Source organism: Gymnoscopelus braueri (assembly GCF_963280865.1).
Source record: "Gymnoscopelus braueri genome assembly, chromosome: 23".
Lineage (NCBI taxonomy): Eukaryota > Metazoa > Chordata > Actinopteri > Myctophiformes > Myctophidae > Gymnoscopelus > Gymnoscopelus braueri.
The window spans coordinates 32,350,156-32,368,988 of NC_137625.1; the positions used below are offsets into that span (position 1 = coordinate 32,350,156).

The 18,833-nt window shown below is 44.9% G+C and overlaps 1 protein-coding gene across 1 annotated transcript in view; it reads left to right on the forward strand.

Annotated features, from left to right (window-relative positions):
- Positions 1 to 17,548, forward strand: part of pdzrn4 (PDZ domain containing ring finger 4) — a gene marked incomplete at both ends in the record, with an annotated part of 68,984 nt that extends 51,436 nt beyond the window's left edge. Inside the window, 6 exons of the mRNA XM_080421659.1 lie at positions 137 to 235; positions 7,806 to 7,868; positions 13,732 to 13,836; positions 14,441 to 14,563; positions 15,175 to 16,287; positions 16,958 to 17,548. Of these exons, the coding sequence (XP_080277785.1) occupies positions 137 to 235; positions 7,806 to 7,868; positions 13,732 to 13,836; positions 14,441 to 14,563; positions 15,175 to 16,287; positions 16,958 to 17,548 (2,094 nt within the window). The remainder of the gene's footprint in view (positions 1 to 136; positions 236 to 7,805; positions 7,869 to 13,731; positions 13,837 to 14,440; positions 14,564 to 15,174; positions 16,288 to 16,957) is intronic.
- Between the last annotated feature and the right edge of the window lie 1,285 nt (positions 17,549 to 18,833).

An 18,833-nucleotide genomic window follows, 5' to 3' on the forward strand; every position in this document is an offset into this window, starting at 1 on the left:
CTTCCACCACTGAGTAATACAAACCTCTGTGTGTGTGTGTGTGTGTGTGTGTGTGTGTGTGTGTGTGTGTGTGTTTGTGTGTGTGTGTGTGTGTGTGTGTGTGTGTGTGTGTGTGTGTGTGTGTGTTGTGTCACAGGAAGTGGCGCTGTGTCGTCAGGGCAACCAGGAGAAGCTGGGCTTGACGCTCTGCTACAGGACGGACGACGAGGACGACACAGCCATCTACGTGAGTAAGGTAAGGACACACTGTGTGACCTTTGACCCTTTAAGACCGGGAAAGCATCTGTGTCATTTTAGATTTCTTTGGCTATTTAAAAAAAAAAATTGAACATTTTTGCAAATATTTTTTGTAAGCGAACATTTTTAATTCCAATCTTTGCTTCTGGTGGATGGGGGGGGGGGGGAGGGGGGGTCCCTGGAACAACATATTTTGAGAAGCGGGTCCGCGGCCAAATACATATGATGGGGTCTGTGACATGGACAAAGTTTGAGCACCATTAATATAGCAACCAAACAACAACATGTAAATGTATTTGGCCGCAGACCCCCATCTATATAACATTATTTTGTTCCAGAGACGACCCCCAGAATCAAAGATTTGATTTGATTAAAGGTGAATACCACTCATTTTAAACATTGAACTATGTCTTTAATATACCTTAGAGCTGTTGTGTGGAAATAAGAAAAAAGTCCCCCCCCCCCTTCTATGTTGCCTAGAACTGGATAATTGATTGAGGTCACGTGATCAGTGACATACGCAGGGTGTACTTTTGGCTCCACCCCCTCAGCTCTAAGGTGTATTCTTTGACTGCCAGAGTATTTTCATAAAGTACTCCCCCAGTGCCAGCGATTTTCGTGTTTTGTTGTTTTGTTATTTAATTTTCATATAGTTTGTCTAGCTGCGGTTTTAAACACATACGACGGTTCCACCAGCAGAGAGCAGCAAATAGACACCTCGATCACTCACTCACTCGCTTGACCCCCCCCAAACAGACTCAAACAGTCTATACGTCAAACCGGATGTGACGTGTTCGCAGATTCTCCGATCGGCCTAAAGTACGATGTGATACACGACGGCCATGACTGTTCGTCACCCAGACTATAGATTATAGAAGTGGAGCTCTCCGTTAGTTTTTTATACCGTGTGAAAAAACGTGTTTTTCCCTATTCTGGCCGAAAATTACCGGGGAAAAAAATGAAAACCGGAAAACGGAATCTGCGTCATGAAACCGGAACCCGGGGAGTCTGAAGGAATCAGAAAGTGAACCTGATGATAAAAAATAAACAGAATAGCGCGATCACAGATTAAACAATGAAAAAGCTAAACGCGCGTCTAACGCGTCGACGGTCAACTGGACAAACTAGCAATTGATGCGTTATCGAGTCAACGGCAGTCAAAGAGTTTAAAGACATAGTTCCATGTTGAAAATGAGTGGTATTCCCCTTTTCAAAAATCGCTTTAAAACAATATGTATAATCAAAGATTTGCACAACTTTTCACCATTTTTAAAACAAATAACTAAGGTATAAAACAAGTAAGACGCGCGAACGCTGGAAGCGAACGCAGCTCGAAAATATTGTGTATTTACGGACTTGTAATCCGTGTTATTTCACTGTGATGGGGAGAGGTGTGTGTGTGTGTGTGTGTGTGTGTGTGTGTGTGTGTGTGTGTGTGTGTGTGTGTGTGTGTGTGTGTGTGTGTGTGTGTGTGTGTGTGTGTGTGTGTGTGTGTGTGTGTGTGTGTGTGTGTTGTCTAAATTCCTGCACTCTGGCGCCCTCTACATAGGTACTGCATGCACACAGACACACAGACAGACACACAGACACACAGACAGAGACACACACACACAACCCGAGCAGGTTTACATAGTAAGCTCCACTTGGTCGGAGGCGCGGCTTCGCCGCGCCTCCTTCCGCGTTCGCAATAATAGTTATAGCTAAAATCAAAAATGACACGGATACGTTCCTGGATTGAATGGGTTAAGGGATGTTGTTAAAGGAGCACTTCACCTATTTTCTTCATGTAAATGGTCCTCACTAATGCTCATTATAATAATGGTGCCCTACTACTCACTCTGTGTCTCAGAGGCGGGGCTGTGGACAGTTCAGAAACCTGCCGACCAGTCACACAATCCGGCCATTTCAAACAAGTCAACAATGAGGGGATTCATTTCACGTTCAGCTCAGGGAAATCTCATTTATCCTCCATTTAGCTCTCCATTTCCCACCCCGCTCCCTGGTGCATGATACTGGACTCCTAATCAAGCGCTCCTCGACTGCATCCATGTGGGAGTCATGGTGCACCCTGTGTAAAGTCAAACCCATAGACATATAAAGGTAGACGCCTCCTTCGGCTCTGAGGCGTGCGTATCTCGGCCGTGCTTCCACTTCCTTCCGCTTCAGCAGGGCAAGCTGGAAACTTCCGTGTGCGTCACAGAAGGGGGCGTTCGGTAGGCCAATCAGAGGCAGGTGGGGCGGGTCTTTTCTTAAGAGGCAGCCGCGCAGCAACTAGTCAGTTAGACGCGCTGTGATTGGCCAGTAGTCAACGCGATGTGCCAGTAGTCTAACAGCCCTGCGGAAGAGCCTTGTATTGAGATACCAGTCGCTCCAATGAACTGCAGAGGCCAATGAGGTATCTAGGTTTCTATATCTATGGTCAAACCCACTGTCCCTGTCATCAATTTCCTCCTCTGTTAACCCTTTAAGACCAGGAACGCATCTGTGTCTGAGCTTGTAGATCTGCTATTTTTGGAAAGATTTAGAAAATGTGTGCACATTTTTGAATATATATGCTGTTAAAGTGAAACATTTTTACTCCAATATTTGCTTCTGGGGGTCCCTGGAACAAAATATTTTAAGATGGGGGTCCGTGGCCAAATACATATCATTTTTGGGGTCCTTGACATGAAAAAGTTGGAGCGCCACTGATATAGCAACAGGATGTATTTGGCCGCAGACCCCCATCTCAAAATATTTTGTTCCAGGGACCCCCAGAAGCAAAGATTTCAGTTAAACATTTTCGCTTTAAAAAAAAAGATGTATATTCAAAGATTTGCACACATTTTCAAAACATTTCTAAAATAGCAGATCTACAAGCTCATAGCGCGGCACTCGGTGCCACGCTATGAGCTTGTAGATCTGCTATTTTGGAATAGCCCAAAAAAATTAAAAATCACACCCAGTGTGAAGTGGGCGGTGTGGTCACAGTGGTCATCACAGTGATGGTGGCCAATCACAGCGCAGGGTTGGGGGGGTGCAATGGGTGTCGATGTGTGTTAATGTGAGTGCATTTTTATATAGTATTTGAATGCACCTGTGTATTTTTTGTAATGTTTTATTGTTGTAACTGACTGCTGGTGTGCCAAAGACAAATTTCCATTTCATGTAAATTTAATGGACAATAAAGTTTCTTTATCTTTATCTTTATGTCCAAACCTCACATATAGGGGCGGTTTCACCGCCCAAAAATTGCACAAATGCGTTCCCGGTCTTAATGGGTTAAGAAGTAATTAACAGATAACACCAATTCCCATTCGGATTCTGCGTCCTTTTTCACTAACACAAAGCGCAGAGTGCAGTCCAACTGAATTATCATGACATTATTTCAGGGCAAACATTGACTTGAACATGAGCTGCAGCGCACGGCTGGGAAGGAACTCAGGTTTGAAATGGGATTCTTCCCCCGCCTCGCCTCCTCATTCCTCCCTCCCCGTCCCACTCGTTTTAATTGAGGTCTTTAATTAGTCTTAGCTTAACAACCCTTCCCCGTCTCCTGCCGGGTGTTAAATGACACATTCTCCCTCATCCCGTCATCCCCTCCTCGCGCACACATACACCCACAGACACACTAAACAAAGAGGTGTCTGGAGAGAGGGAGTACGTCTTAGCACAAAGGATGATGGAAAATGAACCGCAACTTGGGAAGGCTTTGAGAATTACTGTATAGGAAGAAGCTCATAGTTAATGTCTAAGTAGTATAGGCATGTAACGATTCGCTCAACTCACGATACGATTCGAATCACGATACTAGGTTCACGGTACGATTTTTCAAACGCAATTTTAATTTCCAGACGAAAGACTGAACAATCTTTCTCTTATCCTCTTTTCAATACAGTAGCAAATGACTGAAAACAATTTTTTTAATCAATTCTCTTACAAAGATCCTGTATTTTCATTTTGAAAATCGCGATACATTTTGTATTAAATCTATTTAAATTGTCACCAGTTTGAATCGATTTTAATCGATTTACGATAAATCCTTACATGCCTACTAAGGAGAGAGGAGAGAGAGAGAGAGAGAGAGAGAGAGAGAGAGAGAGAGAGAGAGAGAGAGAGAGAGAGAGAGAGAGAGAGAGAGAGAGAGAGAGAGAGAGGATTCAAAAGAATTAAGATTCAGGAAGCCTCCGAGATTCAACAGTTAATAATGCTGTGAAATAATAGTAATACATTTTTAAATAAGTGAAATTCTTGGGTTGTTAATATTTTTTTAGGCACACTGTAGGCGTCCCTTTTTTCTTTGCTTTTTGTATTTTTCTCTCTCTCTCTCTTTCTCTCTCTCTCCCCCCCCAAAAAAAAGAAACAGTGAATATGTGGTTATGGACAGAAAAATCATTATTGCTACAAAGGCTCCTTTGAAAAAAAGTCCAAATGCAACATGCCTAGAGGAGGCTCAAAGCATTAGCGAGTCTATTAGATGAGATATGATTACTTTGACTTCAGGTGTCGTTTCAATCCAATTACAGACGGTATAGTAAGGCTCGGCGCGGGGATTATTGGCGCCGTCTCGAGGATTAAACAATGTCCCTGTTTAAAAGGACACAACAGTACGTTCCGTTTCTTTCGGCGTCAATTTCAGAACCACTTGTTTAAAGCGTTGGTGGAGTTGCATGTGCTTCTGCATGTGCACGTGGGCCATGCATGGTGCACAACATCCCGCCCTTCCCCTGGATTTTCTCATCTTCTTCTGAAAGAAGATGGTAAAAGAAAAACGTGAAGCTCCATATGAAAATAAATAAAAGGGTGGCTGATCCCGGCATGTCAACAGCCATGTGAGAACAAGCAACCTGCCGACAGCGGAACGCGTGCTACCGCACCTCCTGATAAAAAGGATAGGAATGCTAATCCTTGCCTCATTAAAATGCATTTATGGGCAATGTTTGCATGACTTTGGGCATAGCTACAGTTTATTTCTCTCTTCTCTCTTCTTTCTTCTTACTCTCTTCTTTCCCGTTGCCGGTACATATTTGTTTATTAAATGTCAGCCTTACTCTTTTGATCAGGGGTGTAAAGTAACTAAGTACATTTACTCAAGTACTTTATTTAAGTAAAATTTGGAGGTACTTTTACTTTACTGGAGTATTTCTAATTGTCTATACTTTTACTTTACGGAAGGGACAACAAAGCACACGGGAGTATTTGTTGAGGATGCTGGCAGCGATGTTGGGTTGGGGGCGGGGGGGCGGCTGGCGCATCAGCGGCGGCGCATCCTCTGGGACGCGTTTTAGGAACAAATACGAGACGTCGATCGCGTTCAACTGAGTTGCGTCTGTGTCTGCAGCATAATCACCCGCGACGTCTGAAGACGTCGCAGTCTCTCGCTCCGTATCTCTCTCACTCGTCTTATCCTATATAGTAATAATAATAATGAATTGCATTTTTATAGCGCTTTTCTAAGTGCTCAAGGCGCTTTACAATTCATTCATTCATACAGGGGGGGACATTGGGAGGTGAAGCGGCCAGCGTCGACGCCAGCGTCGACGCCAGCGTCCTCACTTTTCCCCCACCGATGGTGGCAAGCTAGCGCCGACCGACTGATTGGAGGCAATGCAGGGTTCAGTGTCTTGCCCAAGGACACTTCGACACTAACTCTGGGGGAGCCCGGGATCGAACCGGGAACCTCGCCGGTTCCCCATCCGGCCGCTCTACCGGCCAGTCTACCCCTGAGCCACTGCCGCCTACAGTGTCAGCCTACAGTAAAACCCAGAAAATTAACAACTCAGAGAGTGTACCATTGGTACACTCGCTGAGTTACAAATGGATATACATTAACACTGAGGATTTTATTAGGTACAGACAGTACTTCCCTCTCCCTTCTACTGTTCCCTCTCTCTCCCTCCCACAATCTCTCTCACTCTTTCCCTCCACTATACCGATGCTCATTTTGTGTGATGAAAGGGCCTCGGCATGGCACGATAACCCAAGTGATGAGAAAAGGAAACCCCCCGCAAAAATGAATGAAACAGAGCAAACACAAGAAGCGCGAGTGGAGTCGGCGGTTTCTGACGCCATTACGATGTATTTGCTTTCCCGATATGACACCGCCTGGATGGCTTTGTTGTTGACACACATTCGGGCACGGTGCGCTTCGCCATCATAGGGCCACATCGCCGAGCTTAACCGATCAAGACCGGGAAAGCTAACTGCGTCATGTTTTGATTTCTTTGGCTATTCAATATAGCAGATCTGCTATTTTTGTTTTAAAATCGTGAAAATGTGTGCAAATCTTTGAGTATATGTTATTTTAAAGCGAACGTATGCAACTGAAATCTTTGCTTCTGGGGGATTCTACAAATGTCTTATAAATCCTAACAGTTTTTTGTTTTATGTTTCTCTATGAGTGGTTCTCAAACTTTTTTCATGTCAAGGACGCCCCAAAATGATATGTATTTGGCCACGGACCCCCATCTCAAAATATGTTGTTCCAGGGACCCCCAGAAGCAAAGATTTGAGTAAAAAATATCGCTTAATTTTTTTTTATTATATTCAAAGATGTGCACACATTTTCACGATAAAAAAAAATACTACAGATCTACATCTACTTGTAGATCTGCTTTTTTTGAATAGCCAAATAAATCTAAAAATAACACAGGATGTGTTCCCGGTCTTAATGGGTTAATAACCCCCCCCCACACAAACACGGAATATGGAATAATGAAATCCAGCAAGCTGTCATATCTACGATTCCCCTTCATCTCGGTTTCCCCGTTCTGTTTGAGCTGCCGCTGGAACGGCTGACTGCTCGCTCTTGTGATTGGAAATGCAATATTATTATTTCTTTTTCTTTTTTCTTCTACACCCTCCCCCGCCCCCCTGCCCCCCTCGCCTGTTGTGGGTCTCATATCACAGCAGCCGTCCTTTGAATAACTCATAACTTATTTTTCTCACTCTTGGATTGGAGGGTTGATTTGTTTTTTTTTCGTGTGCGCCGAGAGAGGTCGACGGCCCCTTGAAACGCGGGAAAATAAAATAAAATAAAGAACACGACATAGGCATCAAAATTAACACATCACCCACAGGATAGTGAGAAAAGAGAAGAGTAAAGCACATTCCTGGAAAACTTCACCGTTTCCGTCGCTGTTGGGTGGAAACCTTGTATATGTCCAAAACCGTTACTAGCTTGTAGTTGTAGATCTGCTATTTTTGAACAGACAAAGAAATCTAAAATGGTACAGATACTTTTCTCTGTCTAAATGGGTTAAGTAACGGAAAAAACATTAAAAAGTTGAACAAGATATAAGGAGATAAGGAGATGCAAGGTTTCTGCCCGACAGCAACAATTTGCAGATAATATGGTGGGGGGGAGGGGGGGTTTGCCCACCGGCACTGCTTACGCCTCTGGCACTGGCAGGGGAAACAGCAACAGTGATAAATCTCAGTCTCGTGCATTGCTCGCTTATCTATTGTCGCACTAAAGGACACGATGAATAGGTTACAGAGGGAACAGTGCATGGTGTCTTTTTTCCTTTCCTTTTTGTTTTGTTTGTGTCACCACTGTTGATTTGTGTTCTTGTATTGTTCTGCTATAGGTGGAGCCTAACAGCATAGCAGCGAGAGACGGACATATCAAAGAGGGAGATCGCATCCTACAGGTGTGTGCTTTTTTTTTAATCTCTGTTGACAAAGGCAGTGCACACAAGGACGCCTTATGAACGCACATAAGTTGACACACGCGTTCATGCGTGCGCGCATGTACGCGCTAACACTGGCGTGAGTGCGCACACAAACACATAATGCGGGCATATAGATAAATGCTCAAATGTCAGCAGACTATAATGCACAGTATGGTTATCTCTGAATATCTCACAGAAAACTAAAAGAGTAGCCTACACACATCAGTTGTCAGGGTGCTGGATTAGGATATAACAGTGTCTCTCAACCTTTTTTGGGCCGTTGCCCCGTATCCAGTATTCAGGTCCCTACCCCCCTAAATAGAAGATCTACAAGCTCACAACGCGTCGCTTTGCGACACGTTGTGAGCTTGCAATATTTGCCTTTGAGATGTAAAAGTTAAATTATTGGAAATTGGAAATACTCCAGTAAAGTTAAAATTCCTCAAAATTGTACTTAAGTACAGTACTTGAGCAAATGTACTTAGTTACTTTCCACTACTGCAACACACATCACCGAGATGTTATCTGCCATCGAAACGCACACATACACGTTGTAAATGCAGCCATTTTATGGCCCGGCCAGGCCGTTGTCTTCAGTATAGCGGGCAGCATGCATATTTTATCACCACACTTTAGCAGGGAAATGAAAGTCCTTAATGCTGTTTAACAGGTACTACATCATTCTGTAGCACCTCCTGTCTTCCTCTCTTTCTGTCTCACACTTGCTCTCTCTCTTTCTCTATCTGTCTCACACCTTCTCTCTCTCTCTGTCTATTACTTTATTTCTCTTCATTTCGACTCGCTCTCATTCTGTGTCTCTTGCAGTATAGTGGACAAAGTACTCAATCCCAGTAGTTGAGTCAAAGTATAGATACTCCTGGTCAAATATTACTTATAACTGCAAGTGAAGGTTGCTCTGTCAATATTTGAAACAGGCCTGATGGTGTCTTGGGCCGCGCAGGCTCCACTTGCGGCTTGCCTGATAGGCCGTCCTCAAAGGCCTCACCATGGGTTTGTTGGGCTTCTTCCTCACGGAAGACACAAGCTGGGGCGCCAACCCATATTGCTCCCGGGTTCATAATAATGTACTTTTTCCCTTCCTTGAAATGTAATTAAGTCATAAATTAAAGTCATGAGTATATATATGTACCTGAATATACTGTACCTACTGTACAGTGCTTATTCCCAGTATGCCCTCGCTCTCTCTCTTGCTCTCTCTCTCTCTCTCTCTCTCTCTCTCTCTCTCTCTCTCTCTCTCTCTCTCTCTCTCTCTCTCTCTCTCTCTCTCTCTCTCTCTCTCTCTCTCTCTTACTGTGCTGTAACAGATTAACAAATTAAGAATCTATAATTTGTCCTTAACACAATTTGTCTTTAGAGTAACGTTCCATCTCATAATGCGTGTTTGAAGCACACCCGATTTGGGATTCAGTCCCATCTTACTGCCCTTCTAAATAGCAAAACATACACACAGATTAAACCCAGCATCCATATTCTAGCCAAAAATAGCTGAACTACACGCTGTGAGCTTGCAGATTGACAGAAAAAAAAAGTTGGCCAAGTACAGAGACAACTCGGGTCCAATTTACTAAGTCTAGGGTTTAAGTGGTTAAAGGACCATACTGCCTTCAACCATATAGGCCTATCCTATACATGTACACATAGTCCATTTTTGGGGTGGGTAATGACTTTTAGAGTTTGCGATATTAAAACATTACTGACATTACTGTTTTCTGCTCAATCAAACTAATTAACTAAAAATATTCGAACTAACATTTTAGCAGCACAAATCTTGTATGGGGGTCCCCCAGGCACAAACTCTTTTGAGAGTGTCTGCAGCCAAATACATCTTAAAGAGATTTAAAGTTTGAGATACAAATGTTGGCTTAAAAATATGTATATATTCAAATATTTTTAAAGATCTACAAGCTCGTAGCGCGGCACTCTGTGCCACACTGCGAGCTTGTAGATCTGCAATCTACAAGCTCTAGAAATCAAAAAATGACACAGATGCGTTACCGGTCTTAATGGGTTAATTTGGGAGTCCTAGACATGAAAATAATTTGAGAACCACTGCTTAAAAACACAAACAAAACAAAAACTAATTAAACGCCCCAAAACTAGACACACACACACAAACACTTTCACAGTGTCTCCCTGCATATACTGTACCTTTCTGCATAACAATTATTTCCCATCCGCCCGCTCTCTCTCTCTCCCCTTACAACCTGCGCTCTCGTGTCGCAAAGTGTTTTCCAATAGTGTGAGTGATTGGGCGGGGGAAGTCGGGGCTCGGCTGTACCGCTGGCCCTATTATCTCCTCCTGACAGTCCCATTACTCTAGTGAGGAAAAGATGAACGCCACCTGTCACAGAGCAGTTAATTGTATGTCTGGATGTGCGGGCGGAGAGAGGGGGAGGGAGGGAGGGAGAGAGAGAGAGAGGGGGAGAGGGAGAGAGGGAGCCTGGACTACGCGTGAACTACCAGTGTTGTAAAGTAACTAAGTACATTTACTTAAGTACAGTTTTGAGGTATGTGTACTTTACTTGAGTATTTCCAATACTTTTACTTCTCCACCACATCTCAGATCAAAATTTTGTACTTTTACTCCACTACAATTATTTGAACATTTGAATTATTAGTTACTTTGTACAGTAGATTTAGATTATTATTACAAAACATACATTAACCCCTTCAGCCCTATTTAAAATGAGGCTATTTGAAAATAGCCGATCTACAAGCTCACAATGCGTCGCATCGCGGGACATTCTGCATAACGAGTACTTTCTACTTTTGGTACTTTAAGTACATTTTGATACCAATGCTTTTGTACTTTTACTCAAGTACATTTTGAATTCCCGGACTTTTACTTGTAACAGAGTATTTCTACATTGCAGTACTGATACATTTACTTACTGTAAGTAAAACATGTTGAGTACTTCCACCACTGTCCACTAGTCCACGACTCCCCTTTTTCAAACGTGATTTCAGTAAAACAGATTTGTAAACAGTAATGGCGGCGCCCATGTAGCAATAGCATTGTATCGACATCAGACGGACCACACATTACAGATATATACAAGAAAAAAATATTTTCGAGCGACAGAAATAACTGGACTCCCGTTCTGAGCTACAGGGGGCGGGTCCCCGAAATAAATTGACCAGCACATTCTAGAAATGCACGCTTTAACATCCGTGTGCGTAATCAATATACCATGCAATCAACACACTCTTGAAACCCGCGCATATACTTAATTAACCATTATCGGCACAATAGTCAATGTATAATGTGAGCGAAAGGAATGCCTGAATGTCTGACACATTCTGCAAATTCACGCTTTTGTGTTGTTGAAATGTGTAATCAATATACAATTTATGTGTAATGTTTGTACGTAACCCAATCAATCCGGGAACACATCTGCGTCATTTTAGATCTTTAGCTACAGCCTATAACCATTATTTTATGCTTTGGCTATTCAAAAATAGCAGATATACAAGCTCATAGTGCCGCACTATGAGCGTGTAGATCTGCAAAAAAAAAAGGTTCGTGATCTGGGGGTCCCTGGAACAAAAACTGTTCATGTCAAGGACCAAAATTATATGTATTTGGCCACAGAGCTCCATCTAAAGATATACTGCCAGGGACTCCCCCCTCCAGGAGTTCCCTTTCAAAAATATATATATTCAAAGATTTGCACACAGTAAAAAAAAAAAAAGAGCAGATCTACAAGCTCGTATGAGCTAGTATATCTGCAATTTTTTAATAGCCAAAGTCTAAAGTATGGATAAAGTGGTTACACAAGATGCGTTCCCGGTCTTAACGGTTTAAAGGCATCTATAAGCATGCAGCGCACAGATAATCGAAAGATACAGGCGAGGAGGAAAGAGAGAGCAACATGTGAGCAACGTTCAGTGGGTCTACTCAAGCAAAAACTAATGTTTGGCTTGTTTTTTTTTTCTTCCAGAAATAGAATTTGATTACATTTATACGAGAGGGGGTGCCAATATTGCACTAGTATGGCACTCCCTCCTCCGTATTTCTGTCATTATTCCAGTCTTATTATCATTATGTATGATATTGGATGTCAAGTCAGTATTGACAAAATATTATTATGAAAGATTATTCCACAAGGAAAATTGTGATTTCCTTTCCCTTTCTTCAGTACCCTTCTACAGACCTGTGATTGTACTGTAAGTAAGATAAACCATTAGACCTGCAGTATTTGGGGTAATTGATTGATTGATTGATTGATTGATTGATTGATTGATTGAATATTTTATTGGACAAAAAAGTAAAACAGCACAGTTACATTTAAAATATTTTGTCTAAAAGGCCCGTTCAAAAAAGTCCTTGCGGTCTTGTTTCCATTGAGGTCCTTGGTATTCAATTCATAGTCATATACATACATAGCCAACAGTTCAAATATCAACACAAAAATACAGAAAAATAACACTGTACAAACCAAAAACAAAAAAATTGCTTAAAAAATTATGATGCTATATGTACAACAATGGGGGAGGGGGGGGGGGTTGCCTGTCTAACGGGTAAAAACATACTACCTCCTTTTTTGGACTCCTGAAAGGTGAATTTTCAGGGCTGTTTTAAATGAGCCCAGCGAACTGCATTTTTTGAGGGATGGGGTCGTTAGACTATTCCAAACCTGGGTCGTTTTGTGACTGTGGGTGTCGCTAACTTTTTGGAGGTATTTAGTCAGATATGCGGGTATAGGGGGCATTTCGGGCAAATTTGCATTTACAATTTTGAAGACCAATCCCATTTTTAGTTGATTAACCCTGTCTTCTACCCTGAGCCAGGCAGCCTAGGCTGGCAAAATGAGTGGGAGCTGCAGGTGGGTCATGGGCCCCAGTCCAAGAAGTAGTCGAATCAGTTTGTTTTGGGAGGTTTGAAGCTTAGTCTTCAGTGACATTGAGATGTTGGAGTACCAAGAGGTGCAAGCATAGTCAAAAAGGGGCTGAATCAGGGCCCCTGAAAGGGTCCTGAGGGCATTTTTGTTGACAAAAGAGGAAACTCTGCCCATAAATCTGGTTCTCTGGTTTACTCTTTTGATCACCTTTGTTGCCATACTTTCCACCAGTCAGGTATTTGTCAAGAATACAGCCCAAGGTAATCTCTTCTTTGCTAGAGATAATTGTGTCGTTTGGTCCCAAAGAGAATGGATTCAGTTTTTCCAAGGTGTAGTGACAGTTTGTGACAGTAATACTACACTGATCTACACTGGTAATACTACGCTGGTCATCAGTTTTTGGTTTGTGAATATAAACACAAAATAATGAAGACCTATTCAAAATCTGTAGATTTACAATATATTTACAGCCAATATCAAACTGATTCTAGTTAATATGACTGTTTAGGAAAGCTGGTGGCTGTTGCTAGGTTACAGGTACAGTATCTGGTAAATAAGGTGAAGTGATACTTATAGACATGCTGTCTGAGTGCTGTTACCGGGAACATTCTGTCGAGTGCCTCTCATCCAATCAAAATGCAAGGTCGGAACTAACTGTGGTATACAGTAATAAGACAGTGCTTCTCAAACCTTTTCATGTGAAGGACCCCCTAATTAATACGTATTTTGCAATGGACTTAACATCGGTAAAATATTTTGTGCCAGGGGAAGTATTCCAAAATTGTTTCAAAACAGCCGACATTAACTCATTTGGCTGGGGACCCCCTGGAAACCCTTAAATGACCCCTGGGGGTCCCCGGACCCCCCCTTTTGAGGAGAGATGAATCTGGATGATTCGTCTCTCTGAATGTCTAACGCAATACAACACAGTGCACAATGGTATACTATACATGCATGTTTGTGTGTCTTTGAATGTCCAGATAAACGGCTGTGAAGTGCATAGAGACAGAGAGAAAGCTGTGGGCTTGTTGTCAAGTGAGGATGTCAGAAGCATCATACTGCTTGTGACCAGACCGGAGATACAGGTAAATGCACGCACGCGCACACACACACACACACACACACACACACACACACACACACACACACACACACACACACACACACACACACACACCCCCACCCCCACACACACGCCCACGCACACGCACAAACACAGAAATAATGGTCCTATTTGACAACCATATGTCTTGTCAGATAACAGCCGTTGCCTGTTAAGTGCCTTTCCTTTCGTTGTTGACTGACAGCATGGCATGATTGTTTTGGGCACGCACGCACGCACTTGTAGATCTGCACATTTTTTTTATCATGACAATTTGTGCAAATCTTTTATATATATATATACATATCATTTTTAATGTTTTACCTCCAAAATTGTACACATAAATAATGGCCCTATTTGACAGGCTATGTCTTGTCAGATATCAGCCGATGCCTGTTAAGTGCCTTTCCTTTCCTTGTTGACTGACAGCATGCTATGATTGTTTGGCACGCATGCACGCACGCACGCACGCACGCACGCACGCACGCACGCACGCACGCACGCACACACACACACACGCGCACACACACACACACACACACACACACACACACAGAGCATGGTGTCAGTGTACTGTGTGCTTTCAGCTGGATGAGGAGGTGTGGTTAGACGAGGAGCAGAGAGCGCTCCTGGAGGAGCTGAAGATGGAGATCCTGGAGGAGAGGAGGAAGGAGAACGCCAACAGAAGAGAGGAAGACGAGGAAGAGGAGGTGAGAGAGAGAGAGAGAGAGATGAGTGGAAAGAAACAAGGGAATGGTGAAAGGAGTGGGGGGCGCAAACAAAGTAAGGCAGGAGAAGAGAGAGAGAGAGAGAGAGAGAGAGAGAGAGAGAGAGAGAGAGAGAGAGAGAGAGAGAGAGAGAGAGAGAGAGAGAGAGAGAGATGGCAGGGACAAAGAACGAGACAAGAAGCAGAGAGAAGGAGTGAAAGTATGGAGGAATGAGAGACGGAAGGAGGGATCAATGGACATAAGCAAGGTATTAAAACAGATGTTATCCTCTGTGTTCTACCAAACTATGGACGCGTGCATTTGACCATATATTCAGATGACAGCTATTTTTGTTGCCAGACCCAGGGGGTCGGCCTACAGGAGGCTTTGTCGGTCGGTCGGTTGGTCGGTCGGTCTGTCCCTCTTTTCCTACCCAGCCATTCAGATTTGAACCACTAGGGGTCTGGCAGAACCAGGTCTCCTGGTCTTGTTCTCTTATAACATGCTTGTACAGTTGTTTAGTTTACCCAATGAGTATGACCATTGGCAAAAGGGGGAAAGAAAATACATTAATTCAAGTCAATCCTAACACAACCCAACGTTCTCCCATCCAGAATCCAGCAGAAGAAGACGTGACGACAGACACGGCGACCTGCTCCTCCAACACCCAGGACAAGGACAGTGGGTTCGGACGCAGCACAGAAAGCCCGGAGCACCGCCCCCTACTGGCCAGCAGGCTCCATAGCAGGAGTCCAGCCCAGGGCCTGAGGGATCGATGGAGGGCCGAGCATCCCCACACCCAGCAGGGCCAAGGCCTGGGAAGCCGAGGGACGACAGTGGTTCTCCGAGACCACCAGAGCTCCAGGACCACAACGATGTCCCAACTCGCCCGGGAAGGAGACGGAGGAGGGGGTGTTCTGGGTCTGGAGAATCGCTTCCAGCAGCTGCTGGAGCTCAAGTGTCAGATCCGAAACGGAGAGGAGTGCGGCGTGTACTCGATCCGACACAGCATCGAGTGTAGCCTGACGGAGCAGGGAGGAGGGGGAGGCGGAGGAGGAGGAGGGCTCGGGGTGGAGCAGGAGCTGAGGATGTTGAACGAGGAGCTTCACAACATCGAGCTGGAGTGCCAGAGCATCATGCAGGCCCACCAGCTCCGCCAGACTCACCAGCACGGGGAGCCCCAAGCCCACCAGCCCTCATCCTGCTCTCCGGGAGGACGGAGCCCGAAAGACGGGCACAGGAGGCTTCAAGTTGCCGGCAGGCTGGCGGACATACACGAGCACCCGGAGAGGTCGGACAGCGACAAGGTCCGCGGCGACAAGGACAGCTCCAGCGCCTACAACACGGCGGAGAGCGCCCGGTCGACACCGCTGGGTACGGAGAGATCTCCGGACCACTCCCTGCAAAGACGCATCGACCTCACCAACGAGAAGAACCTGAGGCTGGCCTCTTTCTCATCCTCAACCTGCACCTCCAGCCCTATCCCGATCCCCAAGTTCCAGGGGACGCCGAGCCAAAAAGGCAGACCGCAGGACACGGGCCCCGTCATCTCCAGCAGTCCGGACCAGAGCAACCCTTCGCCCTCGGAGTCGGACCCGGCCCTGCCCGCGGACGACGAGAGGTGTGAGAAGAAAGGACGGACCAGAGGTTCCCAAAGAGGGCTTCCTTACGCTTCACCCTATCACACCTCCCCAAACCATGGGCAGGGAGGCTCCAGGCAACTCCAGGTAGGTTACAGCTAATCAGAGAGGTTGGATGAAAAGATTCAAATTGAAGTTATGTCTGGAAGGATTTCTATTCTATTTTATTTCATTGAATCGGTTTTGATTTTGTCGACTAAAACTATAGAGAAAAATATTTGTAGACTACCTTTTTTCACTGACGAAAACTAAATAAAAACTAAGCTATGATGACTAAAACTAAGACTAAATCTATTGACAATTACGTCAACAAAAAAAAAACTACACTAAATTGTTAGGGAGGGACTAGTGGAGAAGAGATCCAGTTGAACGAAAAGACAAGTCATTTTATGTTTGGTTGCACTCAGGTGTTGCGCTCTGAAAATAACAGATTTACGAGCTCACAACGCGTTGCGAGCTTGTAGATCGGCTATTTTCAGCATGCAACCAAGTGTAAAATCAGCCATTATGACGCCATCAAGGCACCGCCAAAATACATTTTAGTCGACAGTCTATCAACTGTGGATTTAGTCGTCTATAATCTTATGATGTTTAGTCTACTAAAACTAGACTAAAACAGTAAAACGTCTCAGATGACTGAAATATGACTAAAACTAAATGGAATTTGAAACTGAATAAAAATTTGTTGTCAAAATCAACACTGTTGACATCAGTGTTGTTCTATTCTATGCTGACAATGTCTTCCTGTATATTACAGAGCTACATGCAGCTGCTCCAGCAGACCTCCTCTCTGGAGTATTCCCAGAGCCAGCTGAGCTTGCTCAGCATCTGCCGAGATCCACAGAGCCGCGGCGGAGGAGGCGGGCGACCCGGAGAGCCCCGCCTGGAGTGGAAGGTAAAAGTCCGAGCGGACGGCACGCGCTACGTGGCCCGTCGGCCGGCGCGTGACCGGATCCTCCGCGAGCGGGCGCTGAGGATCCGGGAGGAGAGGAGCGGCGGCATGACCACAGACGACGACACCATGAGCGAGATGAAGATGGGGAGGTACTGGAGCAAGGAGGAGAGGAAGCAGCACCTGGCGCGGGCTAGGGAGCAGAGGAAGAGGAGGGAGTTCATGCAGAAGAGCCGGCTGGACTGCCTGATGATGAGGGAGGGGGGCGCGGGGAGCGGCGCCGAGGGGAGGAAGGAGATCAACATCCTGGAGCTCAGCCACAAGAAGATGATGAAGAGACGCAACAAGAAGATCCTGGACAACTGGATGACCATACAGGAACTGATGACCCACGGAGCCAGGGCGCCGGAGGGCACCAAGGTCCACAATGCCTTCCTGTCTGTCACCACTGTGTAGGTGACAGTCACTATACCGACCGAACCGTGGTCGTATACTGGGTCCTTTTCTTATTTAAGAAGCCTGTGCACCAGCGTTAGCCCGATTATCAGACTGAATCTGCATGGAGCTTCAGTCTGACATTGGCTCCAGTGTAGGCGATTACAAGGGAGGGGAGGGGATTCAAATTTCCTAAACCAATCACAAGAGATCAACGGATCCGCCTACATCTGACGTCATCGCACAGCTTGTTTTAGCAGATATTCGCTGACTGGCTTGTTGTTAGACCCACCCCCACCTCCGACTCTCATTGGACAATACATTTTTGTACCGAATAAATCCTAGGTTCACATTACAACACCAGACCAAGAGAGACAGTTCACTCAGAGAGTGGGCGGGGTCTATGGTCTGGAACCAGGCTACACCAGCGTGGCAGTCAGACCTTGACTGAATGACTAAAGCCTGAATTATACGTTGTTGTGAGCCAGTGTCGCACACCAAAAATAGCAGATCCGTTGGAAGCTCGTAAAGTCAGCTAATTCCGGTGCACGACGCGGGGCGTGCAAACCAAACATGAAGGAGGCATAACACTATACCAATGTCCCCACTGTAGCCATGCGTTCTGTCAAAGTGCCCTTGAGCAACACGCTACCAGCTCATTATCTCTGTTGCTCCTAATAAGAGCACAAACATTATTCGTCTCACCTGTGTAGGCGATGTATCTCACCAGCAACGACTGAATCTGTGGAGTACACGACACGCTCCTGAACCGGCTGACTCTGCGCCACGGTACAAACACGCCGTCTACTGTGTCACAGCTGTGTAGGGCAGTGGTTCTCAACCAGTGGGCCGGGGCCCACTGGTGGGACGCGGGGGGTGGTGGGCCCCTAAATAATTGGCAAAACACTACGATTTAAATTAAATCACCATTTCACCGATTTTCAACCTATTTTCATCACTATAGTGCTCATTATAATGGTACGATTTTTTTCTACTGGTTCTGTGTCTCAGAGGAGGGCTGTGGAGAGTTTGGAAACCTGTCTACCAGTGACATCATCGATGGGGAATCCAAGCTGATGGAAACTGCAGACTTTCTCTTCCTGGAAAGTTATTATGCTATGATAGAAGCCATTGTTCTCGCATTATTAACACATTCCCCCTGCCATTGACGTAGATCTACGTCATTTTAAATCCAACCGTTGACCGCCATTGACGTAGATCTACGTCAAGTACAAAAACAAAAACTTTTTTTTTTAATTACGCTAGAGGGCGCTCCTTGCTAACCTATGAATGATCCCTTGACTGC